The 19,367-nt window shown below is 38.5% G+C and overlaps 1 protein-coding gene across 1 annotated transcript in view; it reads left to right on the forward strand.

The window, feature by feature from the left end:
• The window catches only part of UNC13C (unc-13 homolog C), a 692,819-nt gene that overhangs the window by 541,134 nt on the left and 132,318 nt on the right, over positions 1-19,367 (forward strand). Inside the window, exon 21 of the mRNA XM_040226553.1 lies at positions 16,427-16,553. Coding sequence (XP_040082487.1) covers positions 16,427-16,553 — 127 coding nt within the window. The remainder of the gene's footprint in view (positions 1-16,426; positions 16,554-19,367) is intronic.

Consider the following 19,367-nt stretch of genomic DNA (forward strand, 5'->3'; position numbering starts at 1 on the left):
ACTGGATACAACCTTTACATGCTTTTGTCCATTTATCCTTTTATGGTTCTAAGCAGACAAGGTAGTGTGGGAATCAAACATTTATCTTATCTGCTATCTTACCTGTTCTTAAAAAGTTTATCTAAGCAGAGAAGAGGTAAGAGCCAAGGTTGTATGTTAGAAAGACACAGAACCAAAATTAGACCTTATGCTGAACTGTGATTTTGGAGATCTTCTCTTGAGTCCCTTGGACTGCAAGGAGATCAAGCCAGTCAATCCTAAATCAGTCCTGAATATTCATTGGAAGGACTGAGGCTAAAGCTGACGCTCCAGTACTTTGGCCACCTGATGCGAAGAACCGAACTGAGAAAAATGCAAAGAGCTGGATAAGATCCTGATGCTGGGAAAGATTGAAGGCAGAAGGACAAGGGGGCAACAGAGGATGAGATGGTTAGATGGTATCACCAACTCAATGAGCAGAGTTTGAGCTAGCTCCAGGAGTTGGTGATGGACAGGGAAGCCTGACATGCTGCAATCTATGGGGTCGCAAAGAGTTGGACATGACTGAGCGACTGAAATGAACTGTACTGCTTCTACCACAGTCATCACTGTAACCACCAAGTCCAAGCTGCTAGGTCTACCCATTGCTTATTCTACTTCAGTGGCTCCTCTATACTCTCCTGTTTCCACTTTTGGTCTCCTATAATCTGTTCTCCAGATAACAACCAAAGTGATGTTTTACAAATGTAAAATGAGACCAAAAACCTGCAGTGTTATTCCATAACTCTTAGGAGGAGAGGTCCTTATAACAGGCTCCAATCCTCTGTGACCCAGCCCTGGCTTCTCACACCACTCTCCATCACTCTACTTCAGCCACACTGGCTTCTTTGCATCTCTTTGAACTTGTCAAGCACACTGTTTGGCTTGAGGACCACTTACTTGATGTGTTTTCCACCTGAAATGCTTTTCTAGGAGATGGCAGCATGGTTTGCTCTCTGACTTCATTCAGCTGTACTTTCATGTTGCCTCATTAAAGATCTCCCCTTAGCACCCTACTGGGAAAAAAAAAGTATATTCAGTTCACATACTCCCTTAGTCTGTGTTTTATTTTTCCAGAACACTTACCACTACTTTACATTGTATTGAGTGGTTTTTATTGTCTGCCTCTTCTCACTATATTATAAATTCCACAATTGCAGGAACACTCTGTTTTCTTCTTTGCTGTACTCAGTGTGTAGTGTCTGTTTCAGAGTAGATAATCAGTAGATGTTGCATAAATGAATGAAATCCGCATTTTGGTCTCAAGTACTAACTTCCATAGAAATACTCTGTACTACTTCTGTTGCTAAGACTGTGGGTAAAAGTACAATGTAAGTGAAGCTTGTTTTTTGTTTATTTTTCATACTCTTGCTTTATGACTTGTCAATGCCAATAGCTTCTTTCAGTACCTGTATTTTACCATTATGGTTCAGCCTGTTGGCCATCTTTCTTTTTAAAAATACCTTCCCATCACATCTCATTCTTTCCTGATAACTATCCATCTCTAGTTTCCTAGCATAAGATTATGTGCTGCTGACTTCATACAGCTTCCTGAATTTCCAAGGCTCCAGACAAAACATGCAATATTCTTCCAGGCCGTACATAAAATGGTATGCTCTTCTTTATGGGTGTTTGGGAAGAGTAGCTCCACACTCCAGCTTGCCTTCAAAGCCCTTCACAGATGTAGGAGTCTATGTCATAGAAGAAGGTTATAGAGGAAATGTTGGTGTTGTACACTTGAACTTTGGCAAAGAAACGTTTGAAATTAAAAGAGTGATTGAATGCAGAGCTCATCTGTGAACAGATTTCTTTTCCAGAAATAGAGTAATTTCCAACTGTGGATGATACTAAAAGAAGTTTGAGACGTTTTGGTTCCACTGGAGAAAGCCAGTCTTACTTGAAACCCTCCAGTTTAGGTTTATGGGTTGTAAGAGCTACACCAGAATTTTAAGAGGATATATCAGAGAGAGTGACTGTGAAGTATGTCTGACATTACACCATTCCTAGCTGGAGAAGGCAGTGGCACCCCACTCCAGTACTCTTGCCTGGAAAATCCCATGGACGGAGGAGCCTGGTGGGCTGCAGTCCATGAGGTCGCGAAGAGTCAGACATGACTGAGAGACTTCACTTTCACTTTTCACTTTCATGCATTGGAGAAGGAAATGGCAACCCACTCCAGTGTTCTTGCCTGGAGAATCCCAGGGACGGGGGAGCCTGGTGGGCTGCTGTCTGGGGGGTCGCACAGAGTCGGACACGACGGACGCGACTTAGCGGCAGCAGCAGCAGCTTCATTTACCCAGGGAACCTCATTTCATTTTGGGATTCTGCTGAGATACTGGTTTTAAGTGTGAGTAGGACCACCAGCTACATGTGTAAACATGCTTCTGGCATCAGTTCCAGAGGTCATGGAGGAGGGCAATATTTTATTAATTTTCCTTGGCTTTTTAAAAAGCTTGCTATCTTCTTTCTTACCCAACAAAAATTAATGATACTTGTTCCTTCCTTGTCATTGATTCTTCAGAAAGTTTGCTATAGTAATTGATTATTATGGCTACTCTTTTCTCTTATTTTGCTGATCTCCTTCTCTGGAAGCTTCACATTGGTCCCAGTTGCTTTTTTTATTTTTTATTTTTTTGCTAGTGTGTTACTATCATCTTTAGTCATTTATTTTTTTAAGTTTTCTTTTATTATTCCAAGCTTTATACTTTGTTAATATGACAGCTTAGTTCAGCAGCCAGAAGTTACACATCTCCAAAGATATGCTGATATTATAAAATCTTTATAGAGCTGCTCTAAAATGGAAAATTATAATTCTTATTTTCTCTCTCTCTCTTTACTTCTAGTTACATGGTTTAGAATTCTCAGTGTATGAAAAGGAGTTCATGATCTCCATCTGTATACCATTAATATGCATCTGTGCTTATCTTTGATTGATGTTTATATGTGTATATTGTTTGTAAAAGTCTGATACATATTTATATTTTCAGAGTTTCTGGGTGATAAGGTTTGAGCTTTGTGTATTGCACAAAACATCTTAGGCACTGAGTCCTTAATGCTGGCTTTTTATTTGCTATTCCTCACAAACCTTCTATATCATCACCTCTTAGAGACAGAGCAGCCTGCCAAACACTTACAGGGATATTTAAGATAGCCCTACAGAATTGAACTACCAACTATGGGACAACACAGAGTGTTTATGCAGTAAAATGACATCACAAACTAAGAACCAGGAAATGAGACTGTGAAGATTGATGGTAGCAAATTTGCTTTTGGCATGAGAATGGATTGTCTACCACACCTATAAATAGATAATTGTACATTTCTGGATTATACATAAAATCCCATGCATCCACTAACTTTCAAGGAAAATCTATTCTTTTAAGTAGTAAATTCTAGTAAAAGCAAATATAAATAGTCTTCAAAATTGCCAAGCTTTTTCCTTGTACAATTTTAATGAAGCAATTTTATTCTGGTGGTAAAATATTCATCTCATTGAAATTCAAAGATTAAGTTTTTTATAAAATTATTACATTGCAGTTCAGAAAACCAATTAAACATTTTATTTTGCAAATATAAGGAGTGTGTTAAATATTTGTTGCCAAAATTAAAAATGTAGGAGGACTGATTAGTCCTTCAGCATTCTTAATTTTGGCAACAAATTTTGTTGTTCACATCATAAGAGATAAAGGCAGTTTTGGGACTGTAGTCTACCACTAAGCACAAGATGCTTGGGAAAATTAAAGATAATTTGAAGTATACCTTTGAATTTTACCTTATAATATCTTATATCAATGTCTGGTATGTGGTCATTATGATGCAGCTGTTCAGTTTGGTCACTCAGTCGTGTCTGACTCTTTGCGACCCCAAGATCTGCAGCACACCAGGATTCCCTGTCCGTCACCAACCGATGGAGTTTAACCAAACTCATGTCCATTAAGTCGGTGATGCCATCCAACCATCTCATCTTCTGTCATCCCCTTCTCCTCCTTCCCTCAATCATTCCCAGCATCAGGGTCTTTTCAAATGAGTCAGTTCGTCACATCAGGTGGCCAAAAATTGGAGTTTCAACATCAACATCAGTCCTTCCAATGAACACCCAAGACTGATCTCCTTTGGGAAGGATTGGATGGATCTCCTTGCAGTCCAAGGGACTCTCAAGAGTCTTCTCCCACACCACAGTTCAAAAGCATCCATTCTTCTGTGCTCAGCTTTCTTTATAGTCCAACTCTCACATCCACACATGACTACTGGAAAAACCATAGACTTGACTAGATGGACCTTTGTTGACAAAATAATGTCTCTGCTTTTTAATATGCTATCTAGTTTGGTCATAACTTTCCTTCCAAGGAGTAAGCCTCTTTTAATTTCATGGCTGCAATCACCATCTGCAGTGATTTTGAAGCCCCCAAAAATAAAGTCTGACACTATTTCTACTGTTTCCCCATCTACTTCCCATGAAGTGATGGGACCGGATGCCATGATCTTCATTTTCTGAATGTTGAGCTTTTTCGCTCTCCTCTTTCACTTTCCTCAAGAGGCTCTTTAGTTCTTTGCTTTCTGCCGTAAGGGCGGTATCATCTGCATATCTGAGGTTATTGATATTTCTCCCAGCAGTGTTGATTCCAGCCTATGTTTCTTCCAGCCTAGAGTTTGTCATGATGTACTCAGAATATAAGTTAAATAAGCAGGGTGACAATATACAGCCTTGACGTACTCCTTTCCCTATTTGGAACCAGTCTGATGTTCCATGTCCAGTTCTAACTGTTGTTTCCTGACCTGCACACAGGTTTCTCAAGAGGCAGGTCAAGTGATGTGGTATTCCTATCTCTTTCAGAATTTTCCACAGTTTATTGTGATCCACACAGTCAAAGGCTTTGGCATAGTCAATAAAGCAGAAATTGATGTTTTTCTGGAACTCTCTTGCTTTTTTGATGATCCAGCAGATGTTGGCAATTTGATCTCTGGTTCCTCTGCCTTTTCTAAAACCAGCTTGAACATCTGGAAGTTAATCGTTCATATACTGCTGAAGCCTAGCTTGGAGAATTTTGAGCATTACCTTACTCTAGCATATGAGGTGAGTGCAATTGTGCAGTAGTTTGAGCATTCTTCAGCATTGCCTTTCTTTGGGATTGGAATGAAAACTGACCTTTTCCAGTCCTGTAGCCACTGCTGAGTTTTCCAAATTTGCTGGCATATTGAATGCACTGCTTTCACAGCATCATCTTTTAGGATTTGAAATGGCTCCACTGGAATTCCATCACATCCACTAGCTTTGTTCTTAGTGATGCTTTCTAAGACCCACTTGACTTCACATTCCAGGATGTCTGGCTCTAGTTGAATGATCACACCATTGTGATTATCTAGATCATGAAGATCTTTTTTGTATAGGTCTTCTGTATATTCTTGCCACCTCTTCTTAATATCTTCTGCTTCCGTGAGGACCATACCACTTCTGTCCCTTATTGAGCCCATCTTTGCATGAAATGTTCCCTTGGTATCTCTAATTTTCTTGAAGAGATCTCCAGTCTTTCCCATAATATTGTTTTCCTCCATTTCTTTGCATTGTTTGCTGAGGAAGGCTTTCTTATCTCTCCTTGCTATTCTCTGGAACTCCGCATACAAATGGGTATATCTTTCCTTTTCTCCTTTGCTTTTTGCTTCTCTTCTTTTCACAGCTATTTGTAAGGCCTCCTCAGACAGCCATTTTGCTTTTTTGCATTTCTTTTTCTCAGGGATGGTCCTGATCCCTGTCTCCTGTACAATGTCATGAACCTCCATCTATAGTTCATCAGGCACTCTATCAGATCCAGTCCCTTAAATATATTTCTCACTTTCACTGTATATTCATAAGGGATTTGATCTAGGTCATACCTTAGTGGTCTAGTGGTTTTCCCTACTTTCTTCAATTTAAATCTGAATTTGGCAATAAGGAGTTCATGATCTGAGCCACAGTCAGCTCCCAGTCTCATTTTTCCCAACTGTATAGAGCTTCTCCATCTTTGGCTGCAAAGAATACAATCAGTCTGATTTCAGTGTTGGCCATCTGGTGATGTCCATGTGTAGAGTCTTCTCTTGTGTTGTTGGAAGAGGGTGTTTGCTATGACCAGTGCATTCTCTTGACAAAACACTATTAGCTTTTGCCCTGCTTCATTCTGTACTCCAAGGCCAAATTTGCTTGTTACTCCAGGTGTTTCTTGACTTCCTACTTTTGCATTCCAGTCCTCTATAATAAAAAGGACATTTTTGGGGGGTGTTAGTTCTAAAAGGTCTTGTAGGTCCCACAGAACCATTCAACTTCAGCTTCTTCATCATTACTGATTGGGGCATAGACTGGGATGACCATGATATTGAATGGTTTGCCTTGGAAATGAACAGATGTAATTGTAGTTTATTTGAAATATTTCCTTATACTATATCATTACACATTATGGGAGGAATATATGAAGACATGAGGAAAACAGGCATACAGATTTTGGAAAATAACAGCTCACTTTTTATAGAATCATCCAAGTGGTAATAACTACTGAGAATATAGCTGAGAGCTTAGAAGTATGAAACAAGGGTGATAGGAAAATAAATGGTAGTGTTAGTCAACTGCAAAATACATGTATTTTTATTTCTATGATTATTCCCCTCTCAGAGCCTATATACTGTTTTCTTAACATGAACTTAACAGTCTGATTAACTGATCCCTGTGTGATGGTGGATCAGTTCACAGTGGGGTCTGCCGGAAGTTCTTAGGCTGATACAGTTATATAAAGCAAAGGGATGGTGTGACTATGTGTGTGTATATATGTGTGTATGCATTTATATATGAAACAAATTAGAAAGCAGAATAGTTTGGGGGTTAATAGGTACATCTTAACCTTTGAAAAGCCTTTGTATGATGCAACAGAACGTAGCTTTACATAGCCTAACTCCATAACAAACTAAAACAGTGACAGCTTATTTATTTCTTGCTTGTACAAGTCAAAGAAGGTGTTTCTGATTGCACAGCTGTCTTCTGAGTAGTGGTTCAAGGATCCAGACTTCTACCCTTTAGCAGCTCTGCATTCCCCAAGAACCTCAGAATCCTTGGTGGGATCTTCTGCATCTGGCCAGCAAATGAGGGAAAAGAGAGCAAAGCAGATTTCACAGGAGGTGTTTTAGGACAAGACTGAATATGGCATCTATTACTTTGACCCACAAGTCAGTCATAGGCCAATCTATTGCAGGGAAGGTTGGGAAACACAGTCTGTTTGTGTGCCTTGGAGGAAAAGGACTTAGTTCTATAACCAACTAATTAGTTAAACCTGCCACAAATCTTGAGCTTCATGACGATCATCACCGTAAGTCACTGCTGAAAAAAATTTAAATTCTACTTAATATTTTCTACTTAAGGACAAGCATCACATGTGGACCTTATTTATATAGGTGTATACCATTTCCATTATCAATTGCATTTTTCTTAAGCTCAAACTCACCTCACCAACTAATTCAGTAAACTGAAAACCTCTTGCTAGATAAGCTGGAGTGCATAATCCGTGTAAAGATGTCAATTACTCTTATGTTGAATTGGCAGAATGTGAAAACAGCTGGTACTGGTCTTCTGTTTCTGTCTACAGAACAGTAAATACTAGTTGATGGTGCATGAAAGAGATGCAGCTTAAGAGGATGGAAACTAACTCCTATGAGTATGAAACCAATTCTGTAAAGAGAAAACTATTAGCAATTCTTCTAAGTAAACCCCTGATAGTTTGAGTTATCATATAACATACATTCTTAGGAACTAGAATGGATGATCTCCAGACTAGAACAAAACCAGATTTCACCTTTTTAAAAGATAAAAGATACTTGGTCGCTTTCCTATGTTCTTTCCTGTGTCCATTCTCTATAAGAGAGACATGGTAGGTGGGGGGCAAAAGGGAGGGGGTGATGGCTAAGGTGTGGCTACAAAACGTTAGACAAGCAGAAGCATTCCTTTCCTGAAACTGTGGGAACAGAGGGATGAGGGGGATGCGGGAGGGTAGAGAGCTTGCAGAGTCCAAGACAATGGGTTTGCAGAGGGCTGTAAGCTCTGAACAGAGTGCCCAAGTAGGGAAAAAGGCAAAACTGCTGCAGTTATGGAGAAACAAAGTGTAAATAGGTTAAGCAAATAAACTGAAGGTCTTGTCTGGAAAACTGACGAGGACACTCCCCACAGCTGGCATTTACCTGCTTACCAAAGCACACCTTATCTTTGACCTTTTAAAGTTTCTGTTGAGCCATTTTTTTTTCTTTTAGCAGTTACATTCTTTCTATCCAAACTTAGTTTATATGCATTCTTTTTTTTCATTGAGATATAGTTGATTTACAATATTATGTTAGTCTCTGGTATACCACATAGTGATTCAGAATCTTTATGGATTATATATATAAAATATTCCATTTATAGTTTTTATAAAATAGTGGCTATATTCCCTGTGCTGTACAGTATATCACTGAAGTCTATTCATTTACACATAGGAGTCTGCACCTCTGCAACCCCTCCTCCTGTCTTGCTCGTCTCCACCTCCCTCTCCCTACTGGTAACAGCTAGCTTGCTCTTCTGTGTTTACTGCTTTCTCTGTTGCAATCATTTGTTTTATTCTTTAGATTCCAACTGTAAGTAATAACATATGGTATTTGTCTTTCTCCATCAGACTTATTTCCTAAGCATAATAACCTTCCAGGTCCATCCATGTTCTTGCAGAAGCCAACATTTTATTCTTTTTATGGCTGAGTAATATTCAATATTCAACTGTATTCAACACATACACCACATCTTCTTTATCCATTCATCTGTTGATGGGCCCTTAGGTGACTTGCTTATCTTGACAAGTATAAATAATGCTGCTGTGAACACTGGGATTCATGTATCTTTTCAAATTACTGTTTTCCTTTTCTTTTTTAAAAAAATTTTAATTTATTTATTTTAATTGGAGGTTATTACTTTACAATATTGTATTGGTTTTGCCATACATCAACATGAATCTGCCACAGGTATACACGTGTTCCCCATCCTGAACCCCCCTCCCTCCTCCCTCCCCATACCATCCCTCTGGGTCATCCTACGGCACCAGCCCCAAGCATCCAGTATCATGCATTGAACCTGGACTGGTGATTCATTTCATATATGATATTATACATGTTTCAATACCATTCTCCCAAATCATCCCACCCTCGCCCTTTCCCACAGAGTCCAAAAGACTGTTCTATACATCTGTGTCTCTTCTGTTGTCTCACATACAGGGTTATCGTTACCATCTTCCTAAATTCCATATATATGCGTTAGTATACTGTATTGGTGTTTTTCTTTCTGGCTTGCTTCACTCTGTATAATAGGCTCCAGTTTCATCTACCTCATTAGAACTGATTCAAATGTATTCTTTTTAATGGCTGAGTAATACTCCATTGTGTATATGTACCACAGCTTTCTTATCCATTCATCTGCTGATGGACATCTAGGTTGCTTCCATGTCCTGGCTATTATAAACAGTGCTGCGATGAACATTGTGGTACACGTGTCTCTTTCAATTCTGGTTTCCTCGGTGTATATGCCCAGCAGTGGGATTGCTGGGTCATAAGGCAGTTCTATTTCCAGTTTTTTAAGGAATCTCCACACTGTTCTCCATAGTGGCTGTACTAGTTTGCATTCCCACCAACAGTGTAAGAGGGTTCCCTTTTCTCCACACCCTCTCCAGCATTTATTGCTTCTAGACTTTTGGATCGCAGACATTCTGACTGGTGTGAGATGGTACCTCATTGTGGTTTTGATTGCATTTCTCTGATAATGAGAGATGTTGAGCATCTTTTCATGTGTTTGTTAGCCATCTGTATGTCTTCTTTGGAGAAATGTCTATTTAGTTCTTTGGCCCATTTTTTGATTGGGTCATTTATTTTTCTGGAATTGAGCTGCAGGAGTTGCTTGTATATTTTTGAGATTAGTTGTTTATCAGTTGCTTCATTTGCTAATATTTTCTCCCATTCTGAAGGCTGTCTTTTCACCTTGCTTATAGTTTCCTTTGTTGTGCAGAAGCTTTTAAGTTTAATTAGGTCCCATTTGTTTATTTTTGCTTTTATTTCCAATATTCTGGGAAGTGGGTCATAGAGGATCCTGCTGTGATGTATATCAGAGAGTGTTTTGCCTATGTTCTCCTTTTGGAGTTTTATAGTTTCTGGTCTTTCGTTTAGATCTTTAATCCATTTTGAGTTTATTTTTGTGTATGGTGTTAGAAAGTGTTCTAGTTTCATTTTCTTTGGATGTATATGCAGACGTGGAATTGCTGGGTCATATGGTAGTTCTATTTTAGTTTTTTTGAGGAAACTCCATTATTTCCTGAGTAGTTGCACCAATTTACATTCTCTCAAACCATATACTAAGGTTCCCTTTCACATCCTTGACAACTTTTGTTATTTGTGGTCTTTTTTAATATAGCCATTTTGACAGGTGTGAGGTGACATCTCATTGTGGATTTGATTTGCATTTATCTTATGATTAATGATGTTGAGCATCTTTTCCTGTGCCTATTTATATCTCTGCCTTCTCTGGGAAAATGTCTATTCATGTCTTAATTGAGTTGTTTGGGCTTTTTTTTTTTTTTTTGATGTTAAGTTGTATGAACTGTTTATGTTATTTTGGATATTACCCGTTATCAGTCACACCATTCAGTAGGCTGTCTTTTCGTTTTGTCGATGATATCCTTTGCTGTGCAAAAGCTTTGAGAATGAATTAGGACTTATTTTTAAATTTTTGCTTTTGTTCCCTTTGGTTTAAGAGAATAATACATAAAAATTATTACTGATTTATCTTATAGAATGCTCTACCTATATTTTCTTCTAGTTTTGTGGTTTCCAGTCTCTTACATTTAGTCTTTAATTCATTTTGAGTTTATTTTTATATATGGTGTGGGAAATGTTATAATTTCATCCTTTTAGATGTAGCCATCCAGTTTTCCCTTTACTGATGATTGTGGATATAGATGATTTTACTACTTTTGTCTTTTAACCTTCTTACTAGCTTTGTTGGAGAAGGGAATGACAGCCCACTCCAGTGTTCTTGCCTGGGAAATCTCATAGACAGAGGAGCCCGGTGGGCTGCAGTCCACAGGGTCGCAAAGAGTCAGACATGACTTAGCAACTGAGCATGCACTAGCTTTGAATGGTTGATTTACTACCTTTACTGTATACTTGGGCTTCCCTTGTGGCTCAGCTGGTAAAGAATCCGCCTGCAATGCAGGAGACCTGGGTTCAAGGCCTGGGTTGGAAAGATACCCTGGAGAAAGGAAAGGCTACCCACTCTAGTTTTCTGGCCTGGAGAATTCCATGGACTATATAGTCTATGGGCTCACAAAGAGCTGGACACGACTGAGCAACTTTCACTCACTTGCTCACTGCCTTTACCAAGGAGCTTTTTCTTTTCTGTAATCTTTCATGTTTCTCATTGTGGCCTTCTTTTTCACTTATAGAAGTCACCTTAACATTTCTTCTAAAGCTGGTTTGGTGGTACTGAACTATTTTAGCTTGTCTCTAAAACTTGATTTCTCCATCAAATCTCAGTGACAGATTATCCTTGGTTGTAGGTTTTTCTCTTTTATTACTCTAGTTTCAACTGAAAATCAGCTCATTGCCTTATGAGAGTTCCCTAATTTCTTTTCCTTTGCAACTGTTAATATTTTCTCTTATATTCAATTTTTGCCGTTTGAATTACAGTGTGTCTTGGGGTGGTCCTCTTTGGGTAGATCCTGTCTGGGACTCTCTGTGCTTTCTGCCCTCGGAGGTCTGTTTCCTTTTCCAGGTTAGGGAAGTTTTCAGCTATTATATGATATCGTCACACACGTTCTCTGCTCCAGTCTATCTCTTCTCCTTCTGGGCCTTCTGTTATGTGAGTGTTAGTACATTTGATTTTATTCCAGAGATTTATTAAACCTCCCTCATTATTTTTATTCTTTTTTTTTTTTCTGTTGAGCTTCAGTGATTTACACTGTTCTGTCTTCCAGCTCACTGATCTGTTTCTCTGTATCATTTAATCTACTATTGATTCATTCCAGTGTAGTTTTCATTTAGTTTGTGTATTCTTCATCTCTGTTAAACAGTTTTAACTTCTCACTCTGTTTTTCCATTCTTCTCCTGAGTTCTTTGATCATCTTTACAATTATTACTTGAACTCTTTTGCAGGTAGATTGCCTATCTCCACTTAGTTCTCTTTCTGGGGTTTTATCATGTTCCTTTGTTTTAACCCATGTTTCTCTGGCACCTCATTTTGTTGATTTGCTGTTTTTGTTTCTCTGTATCTAGGAGGTTATGTTTCCTGACTTTGGAGAAATGGCCTTTTGTAGGAGACATCCCGTCCATCAGCCCACTCCCCATTGGTCACCAGAGCTGCCTGCTCTAGGGTACCCTGTGTGGGCTGTGTGTGTGGATCCTTCTGTTGGGGAGGGTAGACTACTGGGGCAGGCTGGCAGGCATGACTGGCTCCAGGTCCAGCTGTTTGCCAGGCCCAGCCTTGCACTGAGGCTGCCAGCTGCTGATTGTTGGGCTGGGTCATGGGGTGGCTGTTTTTTAGAATTCACAGGGTCCCTGGTACTAGAGCTGTCTCACTGGTAGGTGAAGTTGAGGTCCAGGATATCCTGGGTTGTGTACCCCACACATAGGTGAAACCAGGTCTTGGGGCTAGTGCTGACTGACTGGTGGGCAGAGCAGTCTAGTTGCAAGATTCAGCAGTCCAGAATTGGTGTCAGACTGTTGATGGTTGTGGCCTGTTCCTGACACAGCTGGCTGTGGGGTCCTGAGTGTCCTGAAGCTTGTCTGAGCTCTGTAGTGAGTGGGGCTGGTGGGGAGAATGGCTGAAGAGCCCAAGATTTCTCAGAACTGGTGTTTACCTGCTGCTGGGGTGAGGGGCCAACTGGTCCTGGGCTGGTGCTAGACTGCTGGTGGTGGGAGTTTGACCCTGCCATGGTGGGCTGCAGGACTCAAGTTAACCTTGGGCTGGTGTCTGCTCACTAGTGGATGGAGTGAGGCTCTGATCCTAAGGTTAGAGCAGGCTTGCTGAAGAGGGGGTTGGGGGAGGCAGGGCACCCGGGATTCTGGGGCTGGTGCCTGCCCACTGGTAGGTGAAGCTGTGTCTCGGGGTCTTTAGCTGCAGGACCCTGGGGGCCCCAGCATGCTGGTATGTGGGGCAGGGCAATGTCCAGGGGTGGCTCTGGGCTCAGGGACTCTTAAGGAAGCCTGTCTGATGACGGGTGGGGCTGTAGTTGGCACTGGTGAGTCCTAGCACTGGTGCCCTTAGGCTAGTGGGTGGGGTAGGGCTGGGTTCCCCCAGGCTAGCAAGCTAAAGGGAGGGTTCAACAATATTGGTTGCTAGCACTAATGTCCACATGGTACAAGGTGGTCCCCAAAGTGACTTTAGCCAGTGTCTCTGTCCCCAGGGTGAGTTCCAGTTGCCCCCCTGCTTCTACTGGAGACCCTCTAAGATCAGCTGGTAGGTCTTACCCAGGCTCCTTTCAAATCTCAGTTTCTTTCCTGAGTCTGTAAAATTTTGTGTGTGCCCTTTAAGAAAGGAGTCTATTTCTCATAACCCTCTGGGTCTTCCGAAAGTTAGCCCCACTGGTCTTCAAAGCCAAATGTTCAGGGGCTCATCCTGGCACAGGATCCCTGGGCTGGGGAGCCTGATGTGGGGCTCAGATCCCTCATTCCTTAGGGAGAACCTCTGCAATTGTAATTATTGTTTGTGCATTGTCCACTCAGGGGCATGAGGCTTGACTGGACCATGAGTCTGCCCTCCTACCTCCTGGTTGTGTTTCTTCTTTTTATCTTCAGTTGTAAAAGGTCATTTATGATAGATTTGGGTGTTTTTCATAAATAATTATTCTGTAAGTAGTTGTGATTTTGTTGTGCTGATGAGAGTTCAGCTCAAGGTGTTCCTCCTTTGTCATATTGGGAACTCTCTCATCTACATATGTTCTTAATATTTAAAGGATTAAAAAATAAAGTTATATATGAACTTTTTCGAATATGTATTCAAAATGAACATAATTTGAATATGTATTTTATTAAAAATGTAATTTAAAATAAACTATAAAAAATAAAAATTTAAATTGTTTTCCTATTTTGGGGGATGTAATTCAAATATAGTTTTCAGAAAAGTATTTCCTTCTAAAATATACAAACATATATATTAAAATGAGGACAAATGCAAGTTATTAGTTCATATAAATTTTTACATAAATCACTTGAATAAAGCTAAAATTTAATGAGTTAAACCTCATAAATATAAATTTCAGACATAAAAATATTGACAATTCTAGAATTCAAAACCATCTAGTTGGCAGAAAACCAATATCAGGCTTCCTATATGTATATGGAAAACTACATATATACAAACTTTGCAAGTAATATGAATCATTGATCATTCAAACTATCCCCCTAGCTAGTAGTAGATTTGCTTTGCATACTGCACTGATTCATGAGCATCTTCAAATGCATGAATTGGACCCAAAGAAAATGGGTGCTCAATGATACTTTCATATGCAATAACCTACTGCATATATGCCACCCAGAGAAAGAATCTGGGGGGTTGATTAGTTTATCCTTTCTCTTACACACATGCTTCCATAGCTTAAATTCCTTCCCATATTCCAAATCTGTAACTATTTCTGTTGTCGACAATGGCAATCTGCAAACCTTGGTATCATTTGGACACCATCACCTATAGTTTCTATAATAGAGAACAAAAGATATTTCAGTGTTCCTATGGGCTTTAGAGAGTATTAATCAAGAGAGCAAGTGGTATTAGTCACAAAGACAGATGTTTAGATTTATGGCTTGTTCTGTGCTAGTGCCAAGTGTGGGATCTCCAGTGATAGAGGAGGCTACAAGCTATTTAATTTTTGAGTTTACATTTGGGATAAGTAGAATCCTCTTTATGTGTAGGCTGTTAGGGCAAGAGTCTTCCCTTATCTGGGCTTCAGGGTAGTAGTGCATTAAATTCCGACCTATAAATTTATCAAATACATGTTTCCTCTTATGGTATGGAGGGATGCTAGACATCCCAAGGGAAAAGGATAAGGAGAGAACCAGCAATGAAGGGGGAAAGGGTGAAATAAATTTGGAGGAAACAGCAAAACATCACCTAATTCATAATTTTGCCTAGGACTTTGATCTATAGGTACTAATATATTACTCTTATTTCTGTGTATAAATGTATGTGTTCTCCCTCTCTGCATTTTTCTTGGTTCTGCAAATTGTCTTGAATTATTGTTTAAATAATTTGAGAATGTTCAGTTTGGGGTGGTGTTACCTCTTGCATTTATTATTGGGATTTAAGTCCCTCTAGAGTAAGGTTTTGAAAAGCAGGGATGCCCTCAGTTACTTTATAAGAATCTAATTTCTTCCACAAGTGCTTTTAGCCTGGAATATTAATTAAAGCATGTTCCTATTATAAATCAAAGCCCTTAGCTTGAAGGAGATTCACAGAACCTCAATTAGAAATTCTCAGAGAACACTTTCAACCTCCATATAGTTAGAGATATTTTGGGTTTGGTTGTGTCTATACTTAAAGACAGAATTGGCCAAAATTCATATTGAATAAAGATAAACGTGTCCAGTAACACTACTTTTGTCTCTATTTCCCAGTACTCTATGTCCAGATTGAAGTACTGTTTTAAACTACAGTTTTGAGCAAGAGATTTTTTAAAGTTACATTTAGAAAATATTGCTATATGGGAAAATAATCTTTTAAAAGTGTTGATATATGTATATGAATAACTGATGCACTTTGCTGTATACCTGAAACCGACACAACATTGTAAATCAACTATACTCCAATAAGAATTTTAAAAAGAAAAGAAAATCCTGCAGAAACGTCAGAAGAGTCACATAGTACAAAATAATTTTAGCTTAACTTAAAAGGTGAAAAAAAAATCAGCTATCTTAGAAGTTAGATATATTTCTTCTCCTTAATTTTTTAAGTATTAAATATCCAGGCCAGAAATGTGATCTACTCATTCGCACTTCCAGTATTAATTAGGAACTATGCCTCCTACTTTGGTTCATGTTTTATTCATACTTACAAGTTTTAATTCTTTCTGGCACTTTAGTATCAAGCTAAAAGTAGTCAAAATATGAAAGCTTGCAGATAAATAGAAAAATGTTGGTATGTTATCACTCTTTAACTCAACACAATGCTCACCTTTTCAGGAAAGCACATTAGAGCATTTACATTTCTACACAGGACCAAACAGATGATTTTTGCATTTTGTAAAATTTCAGGTTTGTCTTTAGCAATTCACTTTGCCTTAACCTCAGATATAATATTTTCTTCCTTTCTGAAATAGGAATAATAACAGTAGACTGGAACACAGCATTGTTGGCAAACCACACGTTATTAAATGTTTGATTTTATCTATTACAGAACATGAAAAGCAGAGGTTATGCAAGAGCACTGATTATATGAATTTGCATTTCAAAGTGAAATGGTTTTATAATGAATATGTGCGGGAACTTCCTGCCTTCAAGGATGCCGTTCCTGAATACTCCTTGTAAGTAGTGATTTTTTTCACCCCCAAGTTTATTCTCAATTCATAGTCCTGTAAAATTACACCTGAATTATGCAGCCCTAAAATCTCTTCTCATAATCTTCATTTGAATGCAGACATTTCTGTTATGAAATTAGTGTTAAATGATTTGCATATCTTTAGGAAGCATATTTAATTGAATTGTAAGTATGTCTTACTTGTATATTCAAGTCAAAGAGAAAGAAATACATAATGCATAACAGCTCACACGATGAAATGATTTCTTATAAAAGTGCTTGAACTTGGATTTTGTTAGGAAAATGAAGGGGGCTTGTATATTGATCTATATAATCCATATTTCTCTTTATTTCAAACCCAACCATGTCTTAGAAATTTATATTTCTAAAATAGAAGTCACTATTAAACAGGTAACATTGTCATAAGCATATTTCTATCAAATACAGTTGTAATCACACAGTTAGATTTATAATACTGTGCATTTGATATTTGTCAGAATTCCATTTTATTCTGTTGAAAGGGGTCTGCCATATACTAAGCACTATGCCAAGTGTTGTAGGAAATGGAGAAAAAAATAAAGACCTCACCTTGAAAGGAGCTTATACTCAAGGAGACATGGATAAGAACAAAAATCATGATAAAACAAGGCAAACTGAAATAAGTACTAATTCAAGTAGTATAAGCAAAATGCAGTGCAGTCTCACAAAAGAGATCTATTACAGTGACTCTACACAGTATTTATGAATAAGGTAACATTTAATATAGACTTTGAAAGGTTGGTCAGGTTATAACAAGAAAAGGAAATAAAAGTTCTGAGGGTAATTATGGAAGAAGGAACACATGGGCTGTGGCCCATGGGAAATAGTTTAATTTCAGTGAAGAACACAATATTTTTACAAAATTAGTAGAAAGTAATGTAGGAAAAGTGCTTTTGACTAGATTATATAAATACAGTGAAGCTTTTGCTACTTTCATTAGGCATTGTGGAGGTTGGAAGAGGCAAAGAATTGAAGGGGTAGAGAAGAGATTTAGAGGGTAGTGAGTAATGTAACGATAAGATTAGAACACCCATTTATATAACTTTTCTCATAGAAGTTTATAAGCTAGAATGAGATACCAAGAGAAGTAAGAAGTTTACACATAATAGTGTGACTGTAGTAAAGGTGTAAAGGAGAAAGATGTGTGCGAGATAAATTTCAAAGATAGAATTTACAGAATTTGTCAGCTAAATACACTTGAGGATAGAAGAAAGAGTTAAAGATGCGGTACAAGTGTCTATGTGTTGGTGACATCATTGACTGGGAATAGGGAAATAAAAAGGGGAGCTATTTGCCAGAGCCTTCTGCTTCTGGCTCTGTCTGAACTAACTATAATCAGACTAACATGCTCACTGAAGACCAACTATAAAAGGTGAATAAATTAAACAGCATCAGAGAGCAATCAAGGCAAGTCACTAAGGATTGAGGCACTAAGGCAAATTAAGGATTGAGTTACTAAGGTCCCTGAGAAAAGAAATGCATTGAGGTGAACCCTGTGTTTGTTGCAGTTTCTCCCCAGTCCTCTCCAGCTACATGAATTTACCAATTTGCCATACCAGTCATGGTGGTCAAACAGAGAACAGTAACCCAGAATTTACAGTGATCTCCATGGGCTAGAGAAACAAACATTGGTGTTCAGGGCTATAAAGGCTGCTTGGTCTTATGGGACCAAGATCTCAGAATAAAGGGGACTACAGAGAAGTAAGTACAACATGTTGTATGCAGTTTCATTTTGAGGTGTTCTCTGATTCTTAATCTGCCCTTGTGTGGAGAGTGAGGCAGAAATTGAGTAGAATGCAAGCACTAAGAGATTAAAAAACTATGTAGAGACTTCAACATTCTCACAATGTTGGGGAGACAAAAATTAGAAGGTAAGGCTTTCTAAGAAAGAAGAAGCACTATAAACATCCCAGTTTTTTAGGTGAGATCCCTGAAGGACTGTTCTAAAAATAAGGGCAAACTGGAAATAGACCAGCCTAAAACCTAGCCTTTGCTGGATCTTGGTGATCTTCCTACATTCTATCTACAAGCAGAAACTTAGATCCACTCTGAAGGAAATGATAAATCAAAGGTTCCACAATATTTCATAGACAATGCACAATATTTAAAAGGTTAAAGATTGCCAGACAATAGGACCAAATGACTAGAATCCAAGAGAAAAAGAGATATTAGCCTTATCAGACAGAGTTTGATATGTCCTTCAAATTGTGGGAGGACTTCAACAGTAAAAAAGAACCTATAAGAAGAATAAATTGGACATCATAGAACTGAAAAAGGAAAATTTAGGAATGTAATAGATGAATCTAATGGCAGAATATACATAGCAGAGGGCCTAAAATAACTGAGCCATAGAAACAAAAAATACAAATATAGAAAAAAAATAAAACAGGGATATATGGGGCAAATTATAAAAAGGTCTGGTGCACAGTGAATTGGGTCCCAAAAAAAGAAGAGAGAAAGAATAAATAGTATTTGAGCAGTGTGTAAAAAGATACTAGGTGTGGATTTTGCAAAACTGATGAAAAGTTTGAAACTAAAGTTCAAGAATTTCTATAAATCCTAAGAAGGATAAATGCAAGGAAAACCACCTGCAGGAACATCATAGAAAACTGCTTAAAATCAAAAAGAAGTAAAACTTAAGTGTACTGGGGTCGAGGAAGGGAAGACACTGCCTTCAAAAGAGCAGCAGTAATACAATTGACTGATTATTCAACAGAAGTGACTGAAGCCTGAATGCAATGCAATGATATCTTCAAGTGCTGAAAGAGAGCAGTTAGAATTC

This window comes from Oryx dammah, unplaced genomic scaffold (assembly GCF_014754425.2).
Source record: "Oryx dammah isolate SB20612 unplaced genomic scaffold, SCBI_Odam_1.1 HiC_scaffold_26, whole genome shotgun sequence".
NCBI lineage: Eukaryota > Metazoa > Chordata > Mammalia > Artiodactyla > Bovidae > Oryx > Oryx dammah.